This window comes from Triticum dicoccoides, chromosome 4A, assembly GCF_002162155.2.
Source record: "Triticum dicoccoides isolate Atlit2015 ecotype Zavitan chromosome 4A, WEW_v2.0, whole genome shotgun sequence".
NCBI lineage: Eukaryota > Viridiplantae > Streptophyta > Magnoliopsida > Poales > Poaceae > Triticum > Triticum dicoccoides.
Window position 1 is genome coordinate 537,249,030 of NC_041386.1, and position 18,755 is coordinate 537,267,784.

General features: G+C 47.9%; 2 protein-coding genes across 5 annotated transcripts in view; both read left to right on the forward strand.

Moving 5' to 3' along the window:
• Nucleotides 1-13,288, forward strand: part of LOC119286597 — a 19,630-nt gene extending 6,342 nt beyond the window's left edge. For 2 of the 3 annotated variants that reach the window (XM_037565987.1, XM_037565988.1), the window contains 6 exons: nucleotides 10,442-10,772; nucleotides 10,889-11,170; nucleotides 11,283-11,341; nucleotides 11,427-11,463; nucleotides 11,554-11,776; nucleotides 12,001-12,197. In XM_037565987.1, coding sequence (XP_037421884.1) covers nucleotides 10,741-10,772; nucleotides 10,889-11,170; nucleotides 11,283-11,341; nucleotides 11,427-11,463; nucleotides 11,554-11,776; nucleotides 12,001-12,048 — 681 coding nt within the window. In that variant the 5' untranslated portion in view covers nucleotides 10,442-10,740 and the 3' untranslated portion in view covers nucleotides 12,049-12,197. Of the gene's footprint in view, nucleotides 1-10,441; nucleotides 10,773-10,888; nucleotides 11,171-11,282; nucleotides 11,342-11,426; nucleotides 11,464-11,553; nucleotides 11,885-12,000; nucleotides 12,283-12,394; nucleotides 12,454-12,538; nucleotides 12,576-12,665; nucleotides 12,889-13,112 lie in introns of those variants that run through there. The other variant, XM_037565989.1, reaches the window with a different exon arrangement.
• Nucleotides 12,969-16,933, forward strand: LOC119286596. 2 transcript variants are annotated; one of them, XM_037565986.1, is made up of 6 exons: nucleotides 12,969-12,996; nucleotides 15,337-15,618; nucleotides 15,731-15,789; nucleotides 15,875-15,911; nucleotides 16,002-16,224; nucleotides 16,457-16,933. In XM_037565986.1, the coding sequence occupies exons 2-6, from the start codon at nucleotides 15,470-15,472 to the stop codon at nucleotides 16,895-16,897; spliced, it is 909 nt and encodes a 302-aa protein (XP_037421883.1). In that variant the 5' UTR covers nucleotides 12,969-12,996; nucleotides 15,337-15,469; the 3' UTR covers nucleotides 16,898-16,933. The 2 variants fall into 2 exon arrangements, with proteins under 2 accessions (XP_037421883.1, XP_037421882.1); XM_037565985.1 differs by lacking the exon at nucleotides 12,969-12,996 and adding an exon at nucleotides 14,984-15,220.
• The last annotated feature ends 1,822 nt before the right edge of the window (nucleotides 16,934-18,755 follow it).

Consider the following 18,755-nt stretch of genomic DNA (forward strand, 5'->3'; position numbering starts at 1 on the left):
GGCGGCGGTATATTGAGCCTTAAACTTCTCCTCCCCATTGATGACCATCCAGCAATGGGAGACGTTGAAGGACTTGTCGTCATGTTGCCTCCACAGCTTGGAATGCCTACAAATGAATAGCATGCAAGCATATGGGCAAATGGACATGCAAGCATAACGAAAACGGATACGAAGAGGGGCGCATGTATACCATATCTTTCATGCCGATGCCGCTCACGGGGCGTGCCCGGATGCTCTCAAGGGTGGCGCAAAACTTGTTACACTCTTGTTGTATCACCCTCCATCGGTTCAAGAGAGACACCCACCCACGCTTGCTCTCCATTTTGTACAGCGCAAACTTCTTGCGTTCATGGTACTCACGATGAACACGAAGCCAAAAGGTTGATGCCTTTTGCTCGGCTGAAAGGATCGATATGGTTGACTAGAGGGGGGGGGGGGTGAATAGGCAACTAACAATTTTAGCTTTTCTTTACCAAATTAAACTTAGCATCAAAATAGGTTGCCTAGATATGCAATTAGGTGAGCAACCTATATGATGCAACAACAACTAGCACACAAGCAAGCAAGGGATACAACACAATATAAGCTTGCACAAGTAAAGGTAAGAGATAACCAAGAGTGGAGCCGGTGGAGACGAGGATGTGTTACCGAAGTTCCTTCCCTTTGAGAGGAAGTACGTCTACGTTGGAGCGGTGTGGAGGCACAATGCTCCCCAAGAAGCCACTAGGGCCATCGTATTCTCCTCACGCCCTCACACAATGCGAGATCCCGTGATTCCACTATTTGTGCCCTTGAAGGCAACGACCGAACCTTTACAAACAAGGTTGGGGCTATCTTCACAACCTAATTGGAGGCTCCCAATGATACCGCGGAGCTTTGCCACAATGGAATGTGGCTCTGAGGTGACCTCAATCGTCTAGGGTGCTCAAACACCCAAGAGTAACAAGATTCACAAGGGATTAGTGGGGGGAATCAAATTTCTCTTGGTGGAAGTGTGGATCAGGGCCTTCTCAACCAATCCCTAGAAAATCAACAAGTTTGATTGGCTAGGGAGAGAGATCGGGCGAAAATGAGCTTTGGAGCAACAATGGAGCTTGGGGGAAAAGAGGTAGGTCAACTTGGAGAAGACCTTCTTTTATAGTGGGGGAACTAATCCAACCGTTACCCCCCCTTCAGCTCGCACAGAGCGGTACTACCGCAGAGATTGAGAGCAGAAGACACAGGGGGAGAACGGGAGAGAAAAAGAGGGTATGTGCGACACTAGTAGCAGTGGTAGCCGCGGTACTACCGCTCACGGGCGGTACTACCGCTGCTACTGCCACTACTACTGCCGCACAACCCGACACGAGAAAAGACCTCCTCGAATCGAGGCGGTAGCGGTGCCGAACCAGGACGGTACTGCCGCCGATGCACCCAAGCGGTACTACCGCTGTAGGACAGCGGTACTACCGCGCTGGCGGCGGCACTACCACTATCTCCTCACAATCTCCACTTCCGTTGAAACAACAAACTCCAAGGAGAGGAAAGGAGCTGGACATGCAAAAATGACGTGTACGTGTTGATTCCACCCTAGCCTTTCCATTGCGGACCCCCTCTTGATAGTACGGTGGCTCCTACGACTCAAGTCCACCAAAACAACGAAAGAGACTACACCGTCTTCACTTAAAGCTCCGAGGGGAAAGAATCGTCTCGTGCCAAGGAATGAATCTTTGAAATACTCAACGCACACGATTAGTCCGCAAAAACATTGTCATTAATCACCAAAATTACTTAGAGAGAGACATGCCCTAACAATCTCCCATTTTTTTGGTGGATTGATGACAACACGGGATTTGCACAAAGGAATGACAAGAGAATAAGTGAATCCCAGAGACTACAAAATATAGACGGGCTCCCCCTAAATGTGTGCACTTGAATAGAAGTGTCTTTGGATGCAAAGTACACACATTAGGATCAACACTCCCCCTATATTTTATAGTCTGACAACATTCGCATCAAAGATGAGACATATATGAGCTAGGATGCAATAGAGTAGCAAGTGAGCAAAGTAGACATATGAGATAAGCATGAACTCACAAACTACTAAAGTACTCGACATACAGAGATAATAATAGGATAGGGTAGCATATGTCTCACACCATATGATAGGGTACCAGGTCTCATGAGCACAAACCAAACCAAAAGCAAATGACGAGAAAAGAGTTTGCGAGAGAGAAAGACAAGGCAAATGAGACACACTTGCAACTCGACAATGACAACGACAAATCCCTAAACTCTCTCCCCCTTTGGCAGCGAGATACCAAAAGGGCAAAGAGTATTGCTACGATCACAGGTGATAGCATAACTGATGATCTCCGTCATCACATCCCCGCGTGATCGGCCCCTCCTCCGTCATCGGCAGGGGGCTGCTCGGTGTCTGAGTCTGTCCATGGGCAGTGCTGTTGAACCCACTCATCGGTGATCTTGCCCTCAGTTCCGCTGGCAACTGTTGTACCTAACTGACGCATGAGCTCCTTGTGACGGCTCCTGGCCTTCTTCTCAGACACATGAGCCACATACTGTCCATCAGACTCCATGCAGAAAAGTTTCTTCATCTTGCGCTTGAGCTTCTTTGCCCATGAGGGCGCCGCTCCAGAGGGCTCATAATCCTCATCATCATCAGCATCGGCCTCTGCCTCGACCTCGTCAACTCCAGACGGAATCCCAGACTTCGGAACCGAAGTGCCCCAGTTCTCCTTCTTCCTCAGACGCTTGATCTCATGAGGGATCAACTCGCCAGTCTCCAGCACGACAGCAGGAAAAGTGTGCTCCCAAGCCTTCTCAGTAAGCAACATGAGAAAAGGCCCATAGATGGGGCACTTGCGCTCGGAGATAGCGGAGAGAAGCTTAGACCACATGACATGAGAGATATCCAAGGACTCGCCATTTTTTTCTTCCTTCTCATGCTGACAGAAAAGTAACATGTCCACGAGAAACGAGTAACCATATCCAAGTTCCCAATACGTGGGAAAAGAGTCTCCCTGAAGATGCGATGAATGATGTCCAGGTAGACATGCATCTCATACGTCTCCTTCTGCGTCTCGGGGTTAATCTTCATAGTGCAGAACGGCCAGAGAGCTTGCTTGTGAATAGAAGTTGTCTTCTGGTGAGGACGAAAGCCAACCGGGTTCTCAAGCCCTTGATCTTCAATCCCAAACAATTCCATGAACGCCTTTCATTTGACAGACAGAAGTTTGCCATTAGTCATCCAAGTCAAGGTCCTTTCCGCATCAGTGCCCAGATGAACCGTGGCAGAAAATTGAGCCACCAAATCCGCATCAAAGTCCTTGTTGAACTCCATGATCCTGAGAATATTCAGCTGAGTACACATCTGCAGCGCTTCGCCAAAGTAGGCAGGATCCTTCTCCATATAGGCAATGTCGATGGAGCGGACATCAACATAAAGATTCTTCTTCGCTTTGATCACATCAAAATAGATTGCCCACTGAAACCGGTTCCAGAACGGGCAGTTGACCAAAGTGGGTTCTTCATCTTCCGCATATGGGTTGCGCCGGCGCCTTTCCCAGAACTCCTTTGCAGTCATCTTTGTCACAGACTTGGCCCTAGGCTTGGGCTTGTTCGCAACAGTCTTCTTGGGCTGAGAAGGAGGAGGCACACTTGAGGAAGCAGCCCCTGACTCGGAAGTGCGATAGCGCTTTGAAGTAGAACGCCCGGGGTTGACACGGCGGACAGGTTGCTCTGAAGGGCCATCACCTGGAACCAAACACACGAACGCAAGAAACAACACGAAAGAACGAGCATAAGCCACTAGAGAAAGCAACAAGGATCAATAGTTGGTACGGGTATGATGGAAGTTGGCCTCCAGCGGTAGTACCGTGCTCAGGCAGCGGTAGTGCCGCTCAAGCGGTAGTACCGCTCCAGGCGGGGAACGGCGGTTCCTCTACTGCCGCTGCCAAATCCGGTATTGTCGGGATGCCAAGTTCAAAAATAGACCTACCAAACATCAATCCAAATGGTCTAGAATCCTTCACCATCCTACTCAAGCCTCGATTTGGCCAAAAGTCGAAGAATGCAAAGCCTATTGCCCCTAAAGACTAGATCTGAAACCTAGAAGCAAAGAGAAAGAGATCGGGGGCAATACCAGCATTCATGTCTAGAGGAAGGTGTGGGGATTGATCCCACCGGAGGAAAAGGTGAAAGATGGCTCGAAGGAGGCGGCCCACCCGCGGCGAGTTTGTTGCTGGTGCACGAAGAGGACGAGAGGGTCGAGTGAATGGGCGTGGGGGAGAAATAAACTCCCTGCGCCCCAACATAACCCCCTAGTCCCGCCTCGCAGCGGTAGTACCGCTCGGGCGGGCGGTAGTACCGCTTGATGTTTATCAGCAGTAGTACCGTGCGCCTCCAGCGGTAGTACCGTCCAGCCAAAAACTCGAAGACACAATAGAAAAAGGCTTAGCTCAAGCAACAAGAATACACGAAGAGGCGAGGGAGCAAACACAAAGGCAGAAAAACGCCCATGAGAGGACAAGAACCAAAAACCACACAACTCTCAAAGAGAGGGCGGTGGCCGAGGCCACCTATGTTTGAGTCAAGTGATATGACACCGCGAAGATTTTAACCTTGGGCCCATGACCAAAACTCGTTTTGAAGCACAAGTACCATAAAAATGGCTAATGTGAAAGACGTGATCAATTTATGCATAATGGGGGGAGGAAGAGTTCATTGAGAGAACAATACTCCCCCTATGTCCATGCCTACACCTAAACAAGACATCAAGATGAGTATGGTGGGGTGTGCAAAGGTTCAAGCCACATTGCTCAAATCAATGATATTTAGCTCATGCCTTAACTCATGAAATCTTGCTTCATCCAAGGGCTTCGTGAAAATATCTGCAAGGTTATCATGAGTGTTGACATAGTTGAGCTCGATCTCCCCTCGCCTAATATGATCCCGGATGAAGTGATGCCGAATCTCAATATGCTTCGTCTTGAAGTGTTGCACCGGGTTGAGAGAAATCTTGATGGAACTTTCATTGTCACACCAAAGAGGCACTTTGTCACAAATGACATCGTAATCCTTTAAAGTTTGCCTCGTCCATAGAAGTTGAGCACAACAACTACCGGTGGCCACATACTCCGCTTCGGTGGAGAGAGAGACACGCAACTTTGCTTCTTAGAAGTCCAACTCACCAAAGAGCAACCGAGAAATTGGCACCCTCCAGAAGTTGACTTCCTATCCACTTTGTCTCCCGCCCAATCCGAGTCCGAAAAGCCCACAAGATTGAAGTTAGCTCCTCTTGGGTACCATAAGCCAAAGTTTGGGGTATGAGCTAAATATTGAAAGATTCACTTGACCACCACATAGTGGCTTTACTTAGGTGCGGTTTGAAACCGTGCACAAATTCCCACGCTCAACATGATATCCGATCTAGATGCACAAAGGTAAAGCAAGGAGCCAATCATGGAACGATATACCTTTTGATCCACCGCTTTACCATTGGAATCTATGTCAAGTTGGCATTTGACGGGCATAGGAGTGGAAGCCGGCTTGACATCACTTAGCTTGAATCTCTTGAGCATGTCTTGAGTGTATTTGGCTTGGTTGATGAAGGTTCCTTCTCTTTTTTGTTTGATTTCGAACCCGAGAAAGAGCTTCAACTCTCCCATCATGGACATCTTAAACTTCGAGGTCATGAGAGCAGCAAACTCCTCATTGAAAGCTTTGTTAGGAGAACCAAAAATAATATCATCAACATATAGTTGGCATACAAACAACTCCCTTTTGACCTTCTTAGTAAAAAGAGTGGGGTCGATTTTCCCAATTTCATACCCACGATCTTGCAACAACTCGGTAAGGTGCTCATACCACGCACGTGGGGCTTGTTTAAGGCCATAGAGTGCCTTATCGAGTCGGTACACATGATTGGGGAACTCGGGATCCTCAAACCCCGGGGGTTGTTTGACATACACCAACTCATTAATAGGACCATTAAGAAAAACACTCTTCACATCCATTTGTTGCAACTTGAAGTTATGATGAGAAGCATAAGCAATCAACAAACGAATGGATTCAAGGCGAGCAACGGGAGCAAAGGTTTCACCGTAGTCGATACCCTCGACTTGGGAGTAGCCTTGTGCTACCAAACGAGCCTTGTTGCGAACGATAATCACATGAGCATCTTACTTGTTCTTGAATATCCACTTGGTTCCAATGACATTATGGTTCTCCTTTGGCCTTGGCACCAATCTCCACACCTTGTTGTGCTCAAAGTTGTTGAGTTCTTCATGCATGGCATTAAGCCAATCCGGATCCTCGAGCGCCTCATAGACTTTTTGGGGTTCAACACAAGAGATAAATGCGTGATGTTCACAATAGTTTACTAATTGTCTATGAGTGCTTACCCCCTTTCTTAAGCTTCCAAGCACATTTTTCATGAGATGATCTTTGGTAGTGAGCTTGGATGCAATCTTGGCGGCACGACGCTCCAATTCCTCCTAAAGAGAGAGTTGAGGAGCAGTAACTTGATCATCTTGAGCGTCGTCTTGAGCTTGTTCATCTTGAGTGTCGTCTTGAGCTTGTTCTTGATCTTAAGCTTGCTCTTGATCTTGAACTTGCTCGGTGGTAAGAACTTGACCTTGGGTATCACTTGGTGGTTCACCACCATGTTGAGGTTGATCTTGCCCTTGATCTTGTTCATTTGGTTGATGGCCTTCACTTTGTTCTTCGGAAGCGTGTAGGTCTTGGGTTGGTGATGGTTCCACTTGAGTGGAACATTGTCCTTCTTCTTCGGCCACAAGGGGTTCCTCAATGGGTAGGATATAGCCAACACCCATTCTTCTTATGACTTGGGGAGGAATTTCATCACCTACATCACAAGTACCACTTTGCTCCACTTGGAAGCCATTATTCTCATCAAACTCCACGTTACACGTCTCCTCAATGAGTCTGGTGGACTTTTTGAGGACACGCTAAGCATGACAGTTTGTAGCATAACCACAAATATGCCCTCATGAGCTCTAGCCTCAAATTAATACAAACGAACACCTTTCTTGAGAATGAAACACTTACAACCGAACACCCGAAAGTACTTGAGGTTGTGCTTGTTGCCGGTAAGTATCTCATATGGAGTCTTGTTCAAGTCTTTGCGGAGATAGAGCCGATTGGATGCATGACAAGCGGTGTTGATGGCTTCGGCCCAAAAGTTGTACGGAGACTTGAACTCCGCCATCATGGTCCTTGCCGCGTCCATCAACGTCCGGTTCTTCCTCTCTGCAACACCATTTTGTTGAGGGGTGTAAGGTGCGGAATATTGATGCTTGATCCCCTCATCACTAAGAAACTCATCCAAGGTATAGTTCTTGAACTCGGAGCCGTTGTCACTTCTTATTGTCAAGATCTTTGCATTGTGTTGACGTTGAGCTTCATTTGCAAAGTCGATGACGGTTTGTTGGGTCTCACTCTTCCTCTTGAAGAAATATACCCAATTGTATCTTGAATAATCATCCACAATCACCAAGCGTTACTTTCTACCCCCAAGACTATCAAAGGATGAAGGCCCAATGTGACGCCCTCGATTCAATCATACACTAATCATACACGTAAATGTGTACGATCAAGATCAAGGACTCACGGGAAGATATCACAACACAACTCTAGACACAAATTAAAATAATATGAGCTTTATATTACAAGCCAGGGGCCTCGAGGGCTCGAATACACAAGAGTCAGCGGAAGCAACAATATCTGAGTACAAACATAAGTTAAACAAGTTCTGCCTTAAGAAGGCTAGCACAAACATCAACGATCGAAAAGGCAAGGCCTCCTGCCTGGGAGCCTCCTAACTACTCCTGGTCGTCGACGGCCTCCACGCAGTAGTAGGCACCCTTAGTGTAGTAGTAGTCGTCGTCGTCGAAGGTGGCGCCTGGCTCCTGGGCTCCACCATCTGGTTGCAGCATCCGAGAAGAATGGAAAGAGGTGGAAAAAGGAAAGCAAAGCAACCGTGAGTACTCATCCAAAGTACTCGCAAGCAAGGATCTACACTACATATGCATCGGTATCAATGAAATGGTAGTATCTGTGGACTGAACTGCAGAATGCCAGAAGAGAAAGGGAAAGCCTAGCCTATCGAAGACTAGCATCTTCAAGTAGCTCCAAGCATCTTGCAGCATTCAGAAGAGTATAGAATAGCAGTTTATATTTAGTAAACATGTTGTAACATTAGCGCCCAGAGATCACTTCCTCGACTCCCTGCGAGGAAACAATTCCGGAGCCATCATTTTCATTACATGCCTCAACATCCAGTTCTAGTTGTATTGATCGGGATACAACTCCGAGCTTCCATTACCGTGGAGACGGCTATTCAAATAGATAGAATACTTCCATGCAGGGGTGCACCAACTTACCCAACACGCTCGATCAACTCCGGCCGGACACCATCAGGTCATGACCGGCCTCGGCCGATCAACACGCCGCAGTCCTACCTAGGCTCAATAGAGAGGCCGGCACGCCGGTCTACATCCTAAGCGCACAGGGGTCTTGGGCCCATCGCCCTTTGCACTCCTGCATGTTGCGTGGGCCCGATGAGCAGACCTAGCCTCCCTTATACAAGAGAAGGCGTTCTAGTCCAACCCGGCGCGTGCCGCTCCATCGCTGATGTCCGTTGAGCAGACCTAGCCTCCCTTATACAAGAGAAGGCGTTCTAGTCCAACCCGGCGCGTGCCGCTCCATCGCTGATGTCCGTTGAGCTTTCGGCTGATACATACGGCGCAGAGTGCCCATACTTATTCCCGCGTGGTGGTTAGTGTGAAAAGGCCATAGCCTACTCGGATCAAATATCCAAACCGTTAGTGTCTTGTTACTGTGCGGTAACAAGCAGAGACACGATCATGTGACCCCGTCACCCGTCTCACGGACTTGCGGCAAGGGCTAAGAATGCCTGGCCGTGCCGCGTGGAAAACTTGCGGGTATCCTTCAGATCAACCCGACTTCACATCACTCGCGGGTACCCCTCGGGGCCGACCCGATGTCATCATGGTTCTGTGGTAAGTCAAAGTAACCGTGTGTCTGAAACAGCAAGGGGGAAACCTGAGGAATCACCCTCTATGGATTCCCACTCGATGTAACCATCAAGGTGGACTTGGAGGAATCACCCTCGTTGGTCCACACTTGAGGGGTTGCACGACAGAGTCGTTATCGGGAGTGGTGAAGGAGGAACCACCCTCGATTACCACGACCGAATAACTACACTACAGGGTTAACATCAGAAGTGTTGGCGAGGTATCACCCTCGACACTCGATAGTAACTCTGCAGAGTCGTACAACTAGGGGGGGGGGGTGATGTGCGGTGTCGGGGCCTGGACGTCGATCACGTTGATCGAGTCATCAAACATAAAGCGGGGCAACTGGGACAAGGTGGGGGTCACTGATGGATCTCTAACCAGCCTATACTAAGCAGTTTAGAATAAGCAGGTAAGGTATGAAAACAGGTAACAAAAACAGGCTATGCATCAAAGTAGGATCATACAGAAAGTAGTAGCAGTTTTAATGCAAGCATAAGAGATAAGGGAATGGGCGATATTGAATGATCAATAGCGGGTTTGCTTGCCTGGAAGCTCCGTTGAGAAGGAAGGGTCGTCGTCGACGTAGTTAGTCGACGTAGTTAATCACAGTGGCACCGGCAGCGATCTCGAGGTCTACCGGAGAGAAGAGGGGGAAGAAACAATAAATATAATGCAAACAAAGTATCACAAAGCATAACATGGCAAAATGCGGTGCTAGGGGTGACCTAACGCAGTACTAGGTGCTACTGGCGAAGGGGGAAAACATCCGAGAAAGTATTCCCGGTGTTAGGCATTGTCCGACAGATGAAACGGATGGGGACGGTTCCATGTTCGCTATGCTAGGGGCACGTGACAGATGAACATAATGCGTATTCGGGATCGTCATATTTTTCTGAGCAACTTTCATGTATAAAACATTTTCATCTGAGTTACGGATTATTTTATATGATTTTTCAAAGATTTAAACAATATTTTGGAATTTTGTATTTATTTTTAATCCGAATTGACCAAGTCAATTTGACTGGTCAAATGGGGAGGTGTGGTCCACATGGCATTGACTAAACCTAAACAAATAAATAAAATCTAACTTAGTTAAAAGGGGGGCACATGTCATCTACACATTTGACTAGTAAACAAATAAGCTAACCTAATCTAACTAATTAGGGCCGGCCCCATACATGTCATCTACTCCCTCCGTCCGAAAATACTTGTCATTGAAATTGATGTATCTAGATGTATTTTAGTTCTAGATACATCCATTTTGATGACAAGTATTTCCGGACGGAGGGTATGTGAGCAAATTAATTTACTTCGGACATCCACCACAATAAGCTCAGTAATTTTAGTTCATATTCTGATGACAGTTATCTGTTTGCAAACAGGTGCATAGCCTTGTGCTAGGTAGTGACAGTCCTCTTCTGGATGTACTTCGGGCTGCACTACTTCCTCGACAAGTTCGCCGGCGACACGTGCACGGCCCTCGAGGAGTACCAGCTGAACCCCAAGAACAGTATGCTGGGCGCCATCATACCCTGCAGCGAGAAGATGTCCGGCAGCGTCATCCTGCACGATGTTGGTGCAGGCATACACGACATCATAGACCAGGTACTCCAAAAGTAACGAAGGAAAAGGAGACGGTGCCATCGATGATTTTCTTGACAGATGCCATCTTGTGTCTGTCATGCTTATCATTCTTCTTGCAGTTTTTGCCATGTAAGTTTCAGCTCGGCGGTAGTTCTATCAAATTCTCACATGATATGCAACAATTGCAAAACCAAAAATCTTCGTAGAAACGTTGTGACTCATCTACTGCCACGCTTTATTTGCAGAGTTGCATCGGCAATCGCGCTTCAGGGTGCTGTGCGATTTCATTCTAGAGCAGAGTCCATCAAAGATATCGTCGGGAGAACAGCGCTTGAAGCGACGGCGACGATTTACAACATTACAGGAGCCATTGAGAGGATGCAGAACATATCGAAGCTATACAACATTGGTAGCCAATCCTTTGATCATCTGAACTCCACAGTAAAGGCACTGAACTCTGAAGCTGTGGAAATTCAGGCGAAGGCCGAAAAGAACATGCGCTTGGTCAGCAAAGGCATCAACACATTGTAAGAACTTTTTACATGATAAGCATGGTAGATACTATACTGCATTAGTAGTTCTTGAATCTTATGAAACCTCAAAATCATCATGGGAACTAATACAGCTGATAATTTTCAGAGAACTTGTCATCATTTTAACCGTGACGCTGAATCTTGTCGTGGTCCTTGTCTTGCTAGGTAAGTGATCATTGTGAAATGTTTCTCAGTGGGCATAAATTCTCTTACTTCAAAATAAAATTAACACGTTGCTTCTTTATTGTAGTGGGAAGACCTTTGAGGCTACAGAAGTTGTACTATATGTGAGTAAATATCATTTACTTCAGACATCCACCACAATAAGCTGAATAATTTTAGTTCATATTCTGATGACAGTTATCTGTTTGCAACAGGTGCATAGCCTTGTGCTGGGTACTGACAGTCCTCTTCTGGATGTACTTCGGACTGTACTACTTCCTCGACAAGTTCGCCGGCGACACGTGCGCGGCCCTCGAGGAGTACCAGCTGAACCCCAAGAACAGCATGCTGGGCGCCATCATACCCTGCAGCGAGAAGATGTCCGGCAGCGTCATCCTGCACGATGTTGGTGCAGGCATACACGGCATCATAGACCAGGTACTCTAAAAGTAACGAAAGAAAAGGAGACGGTGCCATCGATGATTTTCTTGACAGATGCCATCTTGTGTCTGTCATGCTTATCATTCTTCTTGCAGTTTTTGCCATGTAAGTTTCAGCTCGGCGGTAGTTCTATCAAATTCTCACATGATATGCAACAATTGCAAAACCAAAAATCTTCGTAGAAACGTTGTGACTCATCTACTGCCACGCTTTATTTGCAGAGTTGCATCGGCAATCGCGCTTCAGGGTGCTGTGCGATTTCATTCTAGAGCAGAGTCCATCAAAGATATCGTCGGGAGAACAGCGCTTGAAGCGACGGCGACGATTTACAACATTACAGGAGCCATTGAGAGGATGCAGAACATATCGAAGCTATACAACATTAGTAGCCAATCCTTTGATCATCTGAACTCCACAGTAAAGGCACTGAACTCTGAAGCTGTGGAAATTCAGGCGAAGGCTGAAAAGAACATGCGCTTGGTCAGCAAAGGCATCAACACATTGTAAGAACTTTTTACATGATAAGCATGGTAGATACTATACTACATTAGTAGTTCTTGAATCTTATGAAACCTCAAAATCATCATGGGAACTAATACAGCTGATAATTTTCAGAGAACTTGTCATCATTTTAACCGTGACGCTGAATCTTGTCGTGGTCCTTGTCTTGCTAGGTAAGTGATCATTGTGAAATGTTTCTCAGTGGGCATAAATTCTCTTACTTCAAAATAAAATTAACACGTTGCTTCTTTATTGTAGTGGGAAGACCTTTGAGGCTACAGAAGTTGTACTATATGTGAGTAAATATCATTTACTTCAGACATCCACCACAATAAGCTGAATAATTTTAGTTCATATTCTGATGACAGTTATCTGTTTGCAACAGGTGCATAGCCTTGTGCTGGGTACTGACAGTCCTCTTCTGGATGTACTTCGGACTGTACTACTTCCTCGACAAGTTCGCCGGCGACACGTGCGCGGCCCTTGAGGAGTACCAGCTGAACCCCAAGAACAGCATGCTGGGCGCCATCATACCCTGCAGCGAGAAGATGTCCGGCAGCGTCATCCTGCACGATGTTGGTGCAGGCATACACGACATCATAGACCAGGTACTCCAAAAGTAACGGAAGAAAAGGAGACGGTGCCATCGATGATTTTCTTGATAGATGCCATCTTGTGTCTGTCATGCTTATCATTCTTCTTGCAGTTTTTGCCATGTAAGTTTCAGCTCGGCGGTAGTTCTATCAAATTCTCACATGATATGCAACCATTGCAAAACCAAAAATCTTCGTAGAAACGTTGTGACTCATCTACTGCCACGCTTTATTTGCAGAGTTGCATCAGCAATCGTGCTTCAGGGTGCTGTGCGATTTCATTCTAGAGCAGAGTCCATCAAAGATATCGTCGGGAGAACAACGCTTGAAGCGACGGCGACGATTTACAACATTACAGGAGCCATTGAGAGGATGCAGAACATATCGAAGCTATACAACATTAGTAGCCAATCCTTTGATCATCTGAACTCCACAGTAAAGGCACTGAACTCTGAAGCTGTGGAAATTCAGGCGAAGGCCGAAAAGAACATGCGCTTGGTCAGCAAAGGCATCAACACATTGTAAGAACTTTTTACATGATAAGCATGGTAGATACTATACTACATTAGTAGTTCTTGAATCTTATGAAACCTCAAAATCATCATGGGAACTAATACAGCTGATAATTTTCAGAGAACTTGTCATCATTTTAACCGTGACGCTGAATCTTGTCGTGGTCCTTGTCTTGCTAGGTAAGTGATCATTGTGAAATGTTTCTCAGTGGGCATAAATTCTCTTACTTCAAAATAAAATTAACACGTTGCTTCTTTATTGTAGTGGGAAGACCTTTGAGGCTACAGAAGTTGTACTATATGTGAGTAAATATCATTTACTTCAGACATCCACCACAATAAGCTGAATAATTTTAGTTCATATTCTGATGACAGTTATCTGTTTGCAACAGGTGCATAGCCTTGTGCTGGGTACTGACAGTCCTCTTCTGGATGTACTTCGGACTGTACTACTTCCTCGACAAGTTCGCCGACGACACGTGCGCGGCCCTCGAGGAGTACCAGCTGAACCCCAAGAACAGCATGCTGGGCGCCATCATACCCTGCAGCGAGAAGATGTCCGGCAGCGTCATCCTGCACGATGTTGGTGCAGGCATACACGACATCATAGACCAGGTACTCCAAAAGTAACGGAAGAAAAGGAGACGGTGCCATCGATGATTTTCTTGATAGATGCCATCTTGTGTCTGTCATGCTTATCATTCTTCTTGCAGTTTTTGCCATGTAAGTTTCAGCTCGGCGGTAGTTCTATCAAATTCTCACATGATATGCAACCATTGCAAAACCAAAAATCTTCGTAGAAACGTTGTGACTCATCTACTGCCACGCTTTATTTGCAGAGTTGCATCAGCAATCGTGCTTCAGGGTGCTGTGCGATTTCATTCTAGAGCAGAGTCCATCAAAGATATCGTCGGGAGAACAACGCTTGAAGCGACGGCGACGATTTACAACATTACAGGAGCCATTGAGAGGATGCAGAACATATCGAAGCTATACAACATTAGTAGCCAATCCTTTGATCATCTGAACTCCACAGTAAAGGCACTGAACTCTGAAGCTGTGGAAATTCAGGCGAAGGCCGAAAAGAACATGCGCTTGGTCAGCAAAGGCATCAACACATTGTAAGAACTTTTTACATGATAAGCATGGTAGATACTATACTACATTAGTAGTTCTTGAATCTTATGAAACCTCAAAATCATCATGGGAACTAATACAGCTGATAATTTTCAGAGAACTTGTCATCATTTTAACCGTGACGCTGAATCTTGTCGTGGTCCTTGTCTTGCTAGGTAAGTGATCATTGTGAAATGTTTCTCAGTGGGCATAAATTCTCTTACTTCAAAATAAAATTAACACGTTGCTTCTTTATTGTAGTGGGAAGACCTTTGAGGCTACAGAAGTTGTACTATATGTGAGTAAATATCATTTACTTCAGACATCCACCACAATAAGCTGAATAATTTTAGTTCATATTCTGATGACAGTTATCTGTTTGCAACAGGTGCATAGCCTTGCGCTGGGTACTGACAGTCCTCTTCTGGATGTACTTCGGACTGTACTACTTCCTCGACAAGTTCGCCGGCGACACGTGCGCGGCCCTCGAGGAGTACCAGCTGAACCCCAAGAACAGCATGCTGGGCGCCATCATACCCTGCAGCGAGAAGATGTCCGGCAGCGTCATCCTGCACGATGTTGGTGCAGGCATACACGGCATCATAGACCAGGTACTCCAAAAGTAACGAAAGAAAAGGAGACGGTGCCATCGATGATTTTCTTGACAGATGCCATCTTGTGTCTGTCATGCTTATCATTCTTCTTGCAGTTTTTGCCATGTAAGTTTCAGCTCGGCGGTAGTTCTATCAAATTCTCACATGATATGCAACCATTGCAAAACCAAAAATCTTCGTAGAAACGTTGTGACTCATCTACTGCCACGCTTTATTTGCAGAGTTGCATCGGCAATTGCGCTTCAGGGTGCTGTGTGATTTCATTCTAGAGCAGAGTCCATCAAAGATATCGTCGGGAGAACAGCGCTTGAAGCGACGGCGACGATTTACAACATTACAGGAGCCATTGAGAGGATGCAGAACATATCGAAGCTATACAACATTAGTAGCCAATCCTTTGATCATCTGAACTCCACAGTAAAGGCACTGAACTCTGAAGCTGTGGAAATTCAGGCGAAGGCCGAAAAGAACATGCGCTTGGTCAGCAAAGGCATCAACACATTGTAAGAACTTTTTACATGATAAGCATGGTAGATACTATACTGCATTAGTAGTTCTTGAATCTTATGAAACCTCAAAATCATCATGGGAACTAATACAGCTGATAATTTTCAGAGAACTTGTCATCATTTTAACCGTGACGCTGAATCTTGTCGTGGTCCTTGTCTTGCTAGGTAAGTGATCATTGTGAAATGTTTCTCAGTGGGCATAAATTCTCTTACTTCAAAATAAAATTAACACGTTGCTTCTTTATTGTAGTGGGAAGACCTTTGAGGCTACAGAAGTTGTACTATATGTGAGTAAATATCATTTACTTCAGACATCCACCACAATAAGCTGAATAATTTTAGTTCATATTCTGATGACAGTTATCTGTTTGCAACAGGTGCATAGCCTTGTGCTGGGTACTGACAGTCCTCTTCTGGATGTACTTCGGACTGTACTACTTCCTCGACAAGTTCGCCGGCGACACGTGCGCGGCCCTCGAGGAGTACCAGCTGAACCCCAAGAACAGCATGCTGGGCGCCATCATACCCTGCAGTGAGAAGATGTCCGGCAGCGTCATCCTGCACGATGTTGGTGCAGGCATACACGACATCATAGACCAGGTACTCCAAAAGTAACGAAAGAAAAAGAGACGGTGCCATCGATGATTTTCTTGACAGATGCCATCTTGTGTCTGTCATGCTTATCATTCTTCTTGCAGTTTTTGCCATGTAAACTCAGGTAAACAAACAAGCAGCTCAGCCGGAGCAAATGCTTCCAGGAACCAAAGCGTCTGAAGCGGAAATCTGATCTTGACGACATGGCACTGATTGTTCTTGCGCTGTTGTTGTGAAGATCCTGCGGAGGCTGACGTGCTCGGAGTTGGGCGGTGGCGCCAACTGTGCGCCGGCCGACCTCTCGTCGGCGATCGACTACGACAAGGTGCAGACGTACACGAGCTCCATCCAGAACGTGCTGGACATCTTCCCGGGCACGGAGCGGCTGGTGAGCTGCGAGCTGGTGAAGGCCGGCTTCGCGGACATCGTGGGCAACCAGTGCGCGCCGCTGCGGCGCGGCGCGCGGGCGACGTGGGCCGCGCTCGCCGCCCTGTCGACGGCCATGGCACTGCTCGTGCTCGCCTCGGTGGCGTGCGGCGGCGTTGGGGGGTCGCGCCACGCTGGCGACGACCGCCACTTGGTGCGGCACCTCACGTCGTCGTCCAACTCGGAGGTATCGGAGACCGAGTTCGCCGAGATGCACGCCAAGAAAGTGCGAGTGAAGATCGTCGGGCCGTGAGAGGGAGGTCAAATTATTTTTGCTGTGCTCTTTGCTATTTGCAGGTGATTGTTGGGAGAGAGTATACGGCCGGCGGGAGAGACTGGTCCCGGAGAGATCATCCATCGCCGGCGCGCCATTGACGCGAAATTTTTGCTTTCTTTTCGTGCGTGGTTGTCACACCTGCATCCCACTGATGATGCAGTGGACAAGGAAAGAGTGGACCCACTCGCCAGACATGTAGGCCCACGGGCAGAGCTGTGTGTGTGTGGTTACTTAAGTGTGCGTGGTAGGCAGAGAGAGGGCATGTGTGTATTGAGTGAACTCTGTATCTCACCTAACCTTCTCTGTATCTCACCTCCTTCTCCTGTACCTCACCTTCTTTCTCAAGCAACAAGCTGAACTCGATCTATTTTCCCGATGCACCCTTGTTTCGATCCTAGCAACCCTGGGTTCGTTACAAACTGGTAATCAGAGCCACTTCCCTTTTTCCCCCAATTTTTTTTCCGCCAGTTCGTGCTCACATCCTCTCGATCGGACTGTAATATCCACCGCTGTGGGTGCCAATTCACTCCGGTGAGTTTGCCCAAAATCCCCAGCGGGGTTGGACCGATTTGGAGCGAGGGTGACGGCGCCGCCATCCAAACCTTCTGCTCAAACCCGCCACATCCTCGTAGCCATGTCGGAAACCTCGGGAGAGATCAAATCGTTGTTGAAATCGCTCTTGATGCGGTTCGAGGCGAGCCAGATCACCGCCGCCAAGCATGTGGAGGCGCAGCTCGCCTTCAACGAGCAGGTCTCGAGCGACCTCACGCACCTCCGCCGCGAGATGGACCTGACGCAGGCGGACGTCGATGAGGTGCGCCAGCAGCGCCCCGACCCCGACAAGCAGCAGGAGGCCGCCTCCTCCCACCAGCACCAGTTCATGCCCAGGGGAGGCGCTCCACACGTGTCCTCGGCCACGCCCCTACAAGAACAACAAAGGGGCTCCGGAGTTCAGGGGCCGGTCGCACGTCTCGTCAATGACGGCCCGCCCCTCATCCCGCAACGCCCCATGGTCACCATCACCGGGGCAGGCCAGATGCCGCCACCAGCTTCTCCTCGCGGGCTTCCTCAGGCGCTGCACGCGGACGACTACTACGTCAAGCCCCCAAAGCATGACTTCCCCAAGTTCGACGGCAACGCACCTTATCTCTGGATCGATCGCTGCGAGTCGTACTTCGAGTTGTATAGGGTGCCGCCGCACAATTGGGTGACCACGGCCTCCCTCTACATCGAAGGCCACACGGCGCATTGGCTCCAAGCATACCATCAAGCACATCGGGCGCTCTCATGGGAGGCATCTGCATCGCCCTCAAGGAAGAATTCGGCCCTGATGAGTTCGAGATGGAGATGCACAAATTACTACAACTCCGTCAGACTGGCTCTGTGGCAGACTACAGGCTTGCGTTCGAGGGTCACATGTACCACCTGCTTGCACTCGACGGCACGCTCAGTAACAAGTTCTTCATCACCCAGTTTCTGCTCGGACTGCGCGACGATTTACGGGCAGCAGTACGACTCCAAGCACCCACGAGCATCACTCGCGCCTCCGTGCTCGCAAGAATTCAGGAAGAAGAAGCAGATGCACATCGTCCGCGACCACGCGTGTTTCTGGTGGGGTGCCCACCAACACACCCCATTGCTCTGCCTCCTCGACCACAGGCTGCACCGCGACCTGCCGCTGCCCCCACCGCTGCTGGAGGGGATGACTTCGCGCGAGAGCGGTAACTACGCGATCATCATCATGCGCATGGCCTCTGCTTCCGTTGCGGCGATCGTTACTCCAGAGAGCACCGCTGCAAACAAGCCACACAGTTGCTGACAATACACATGGGTG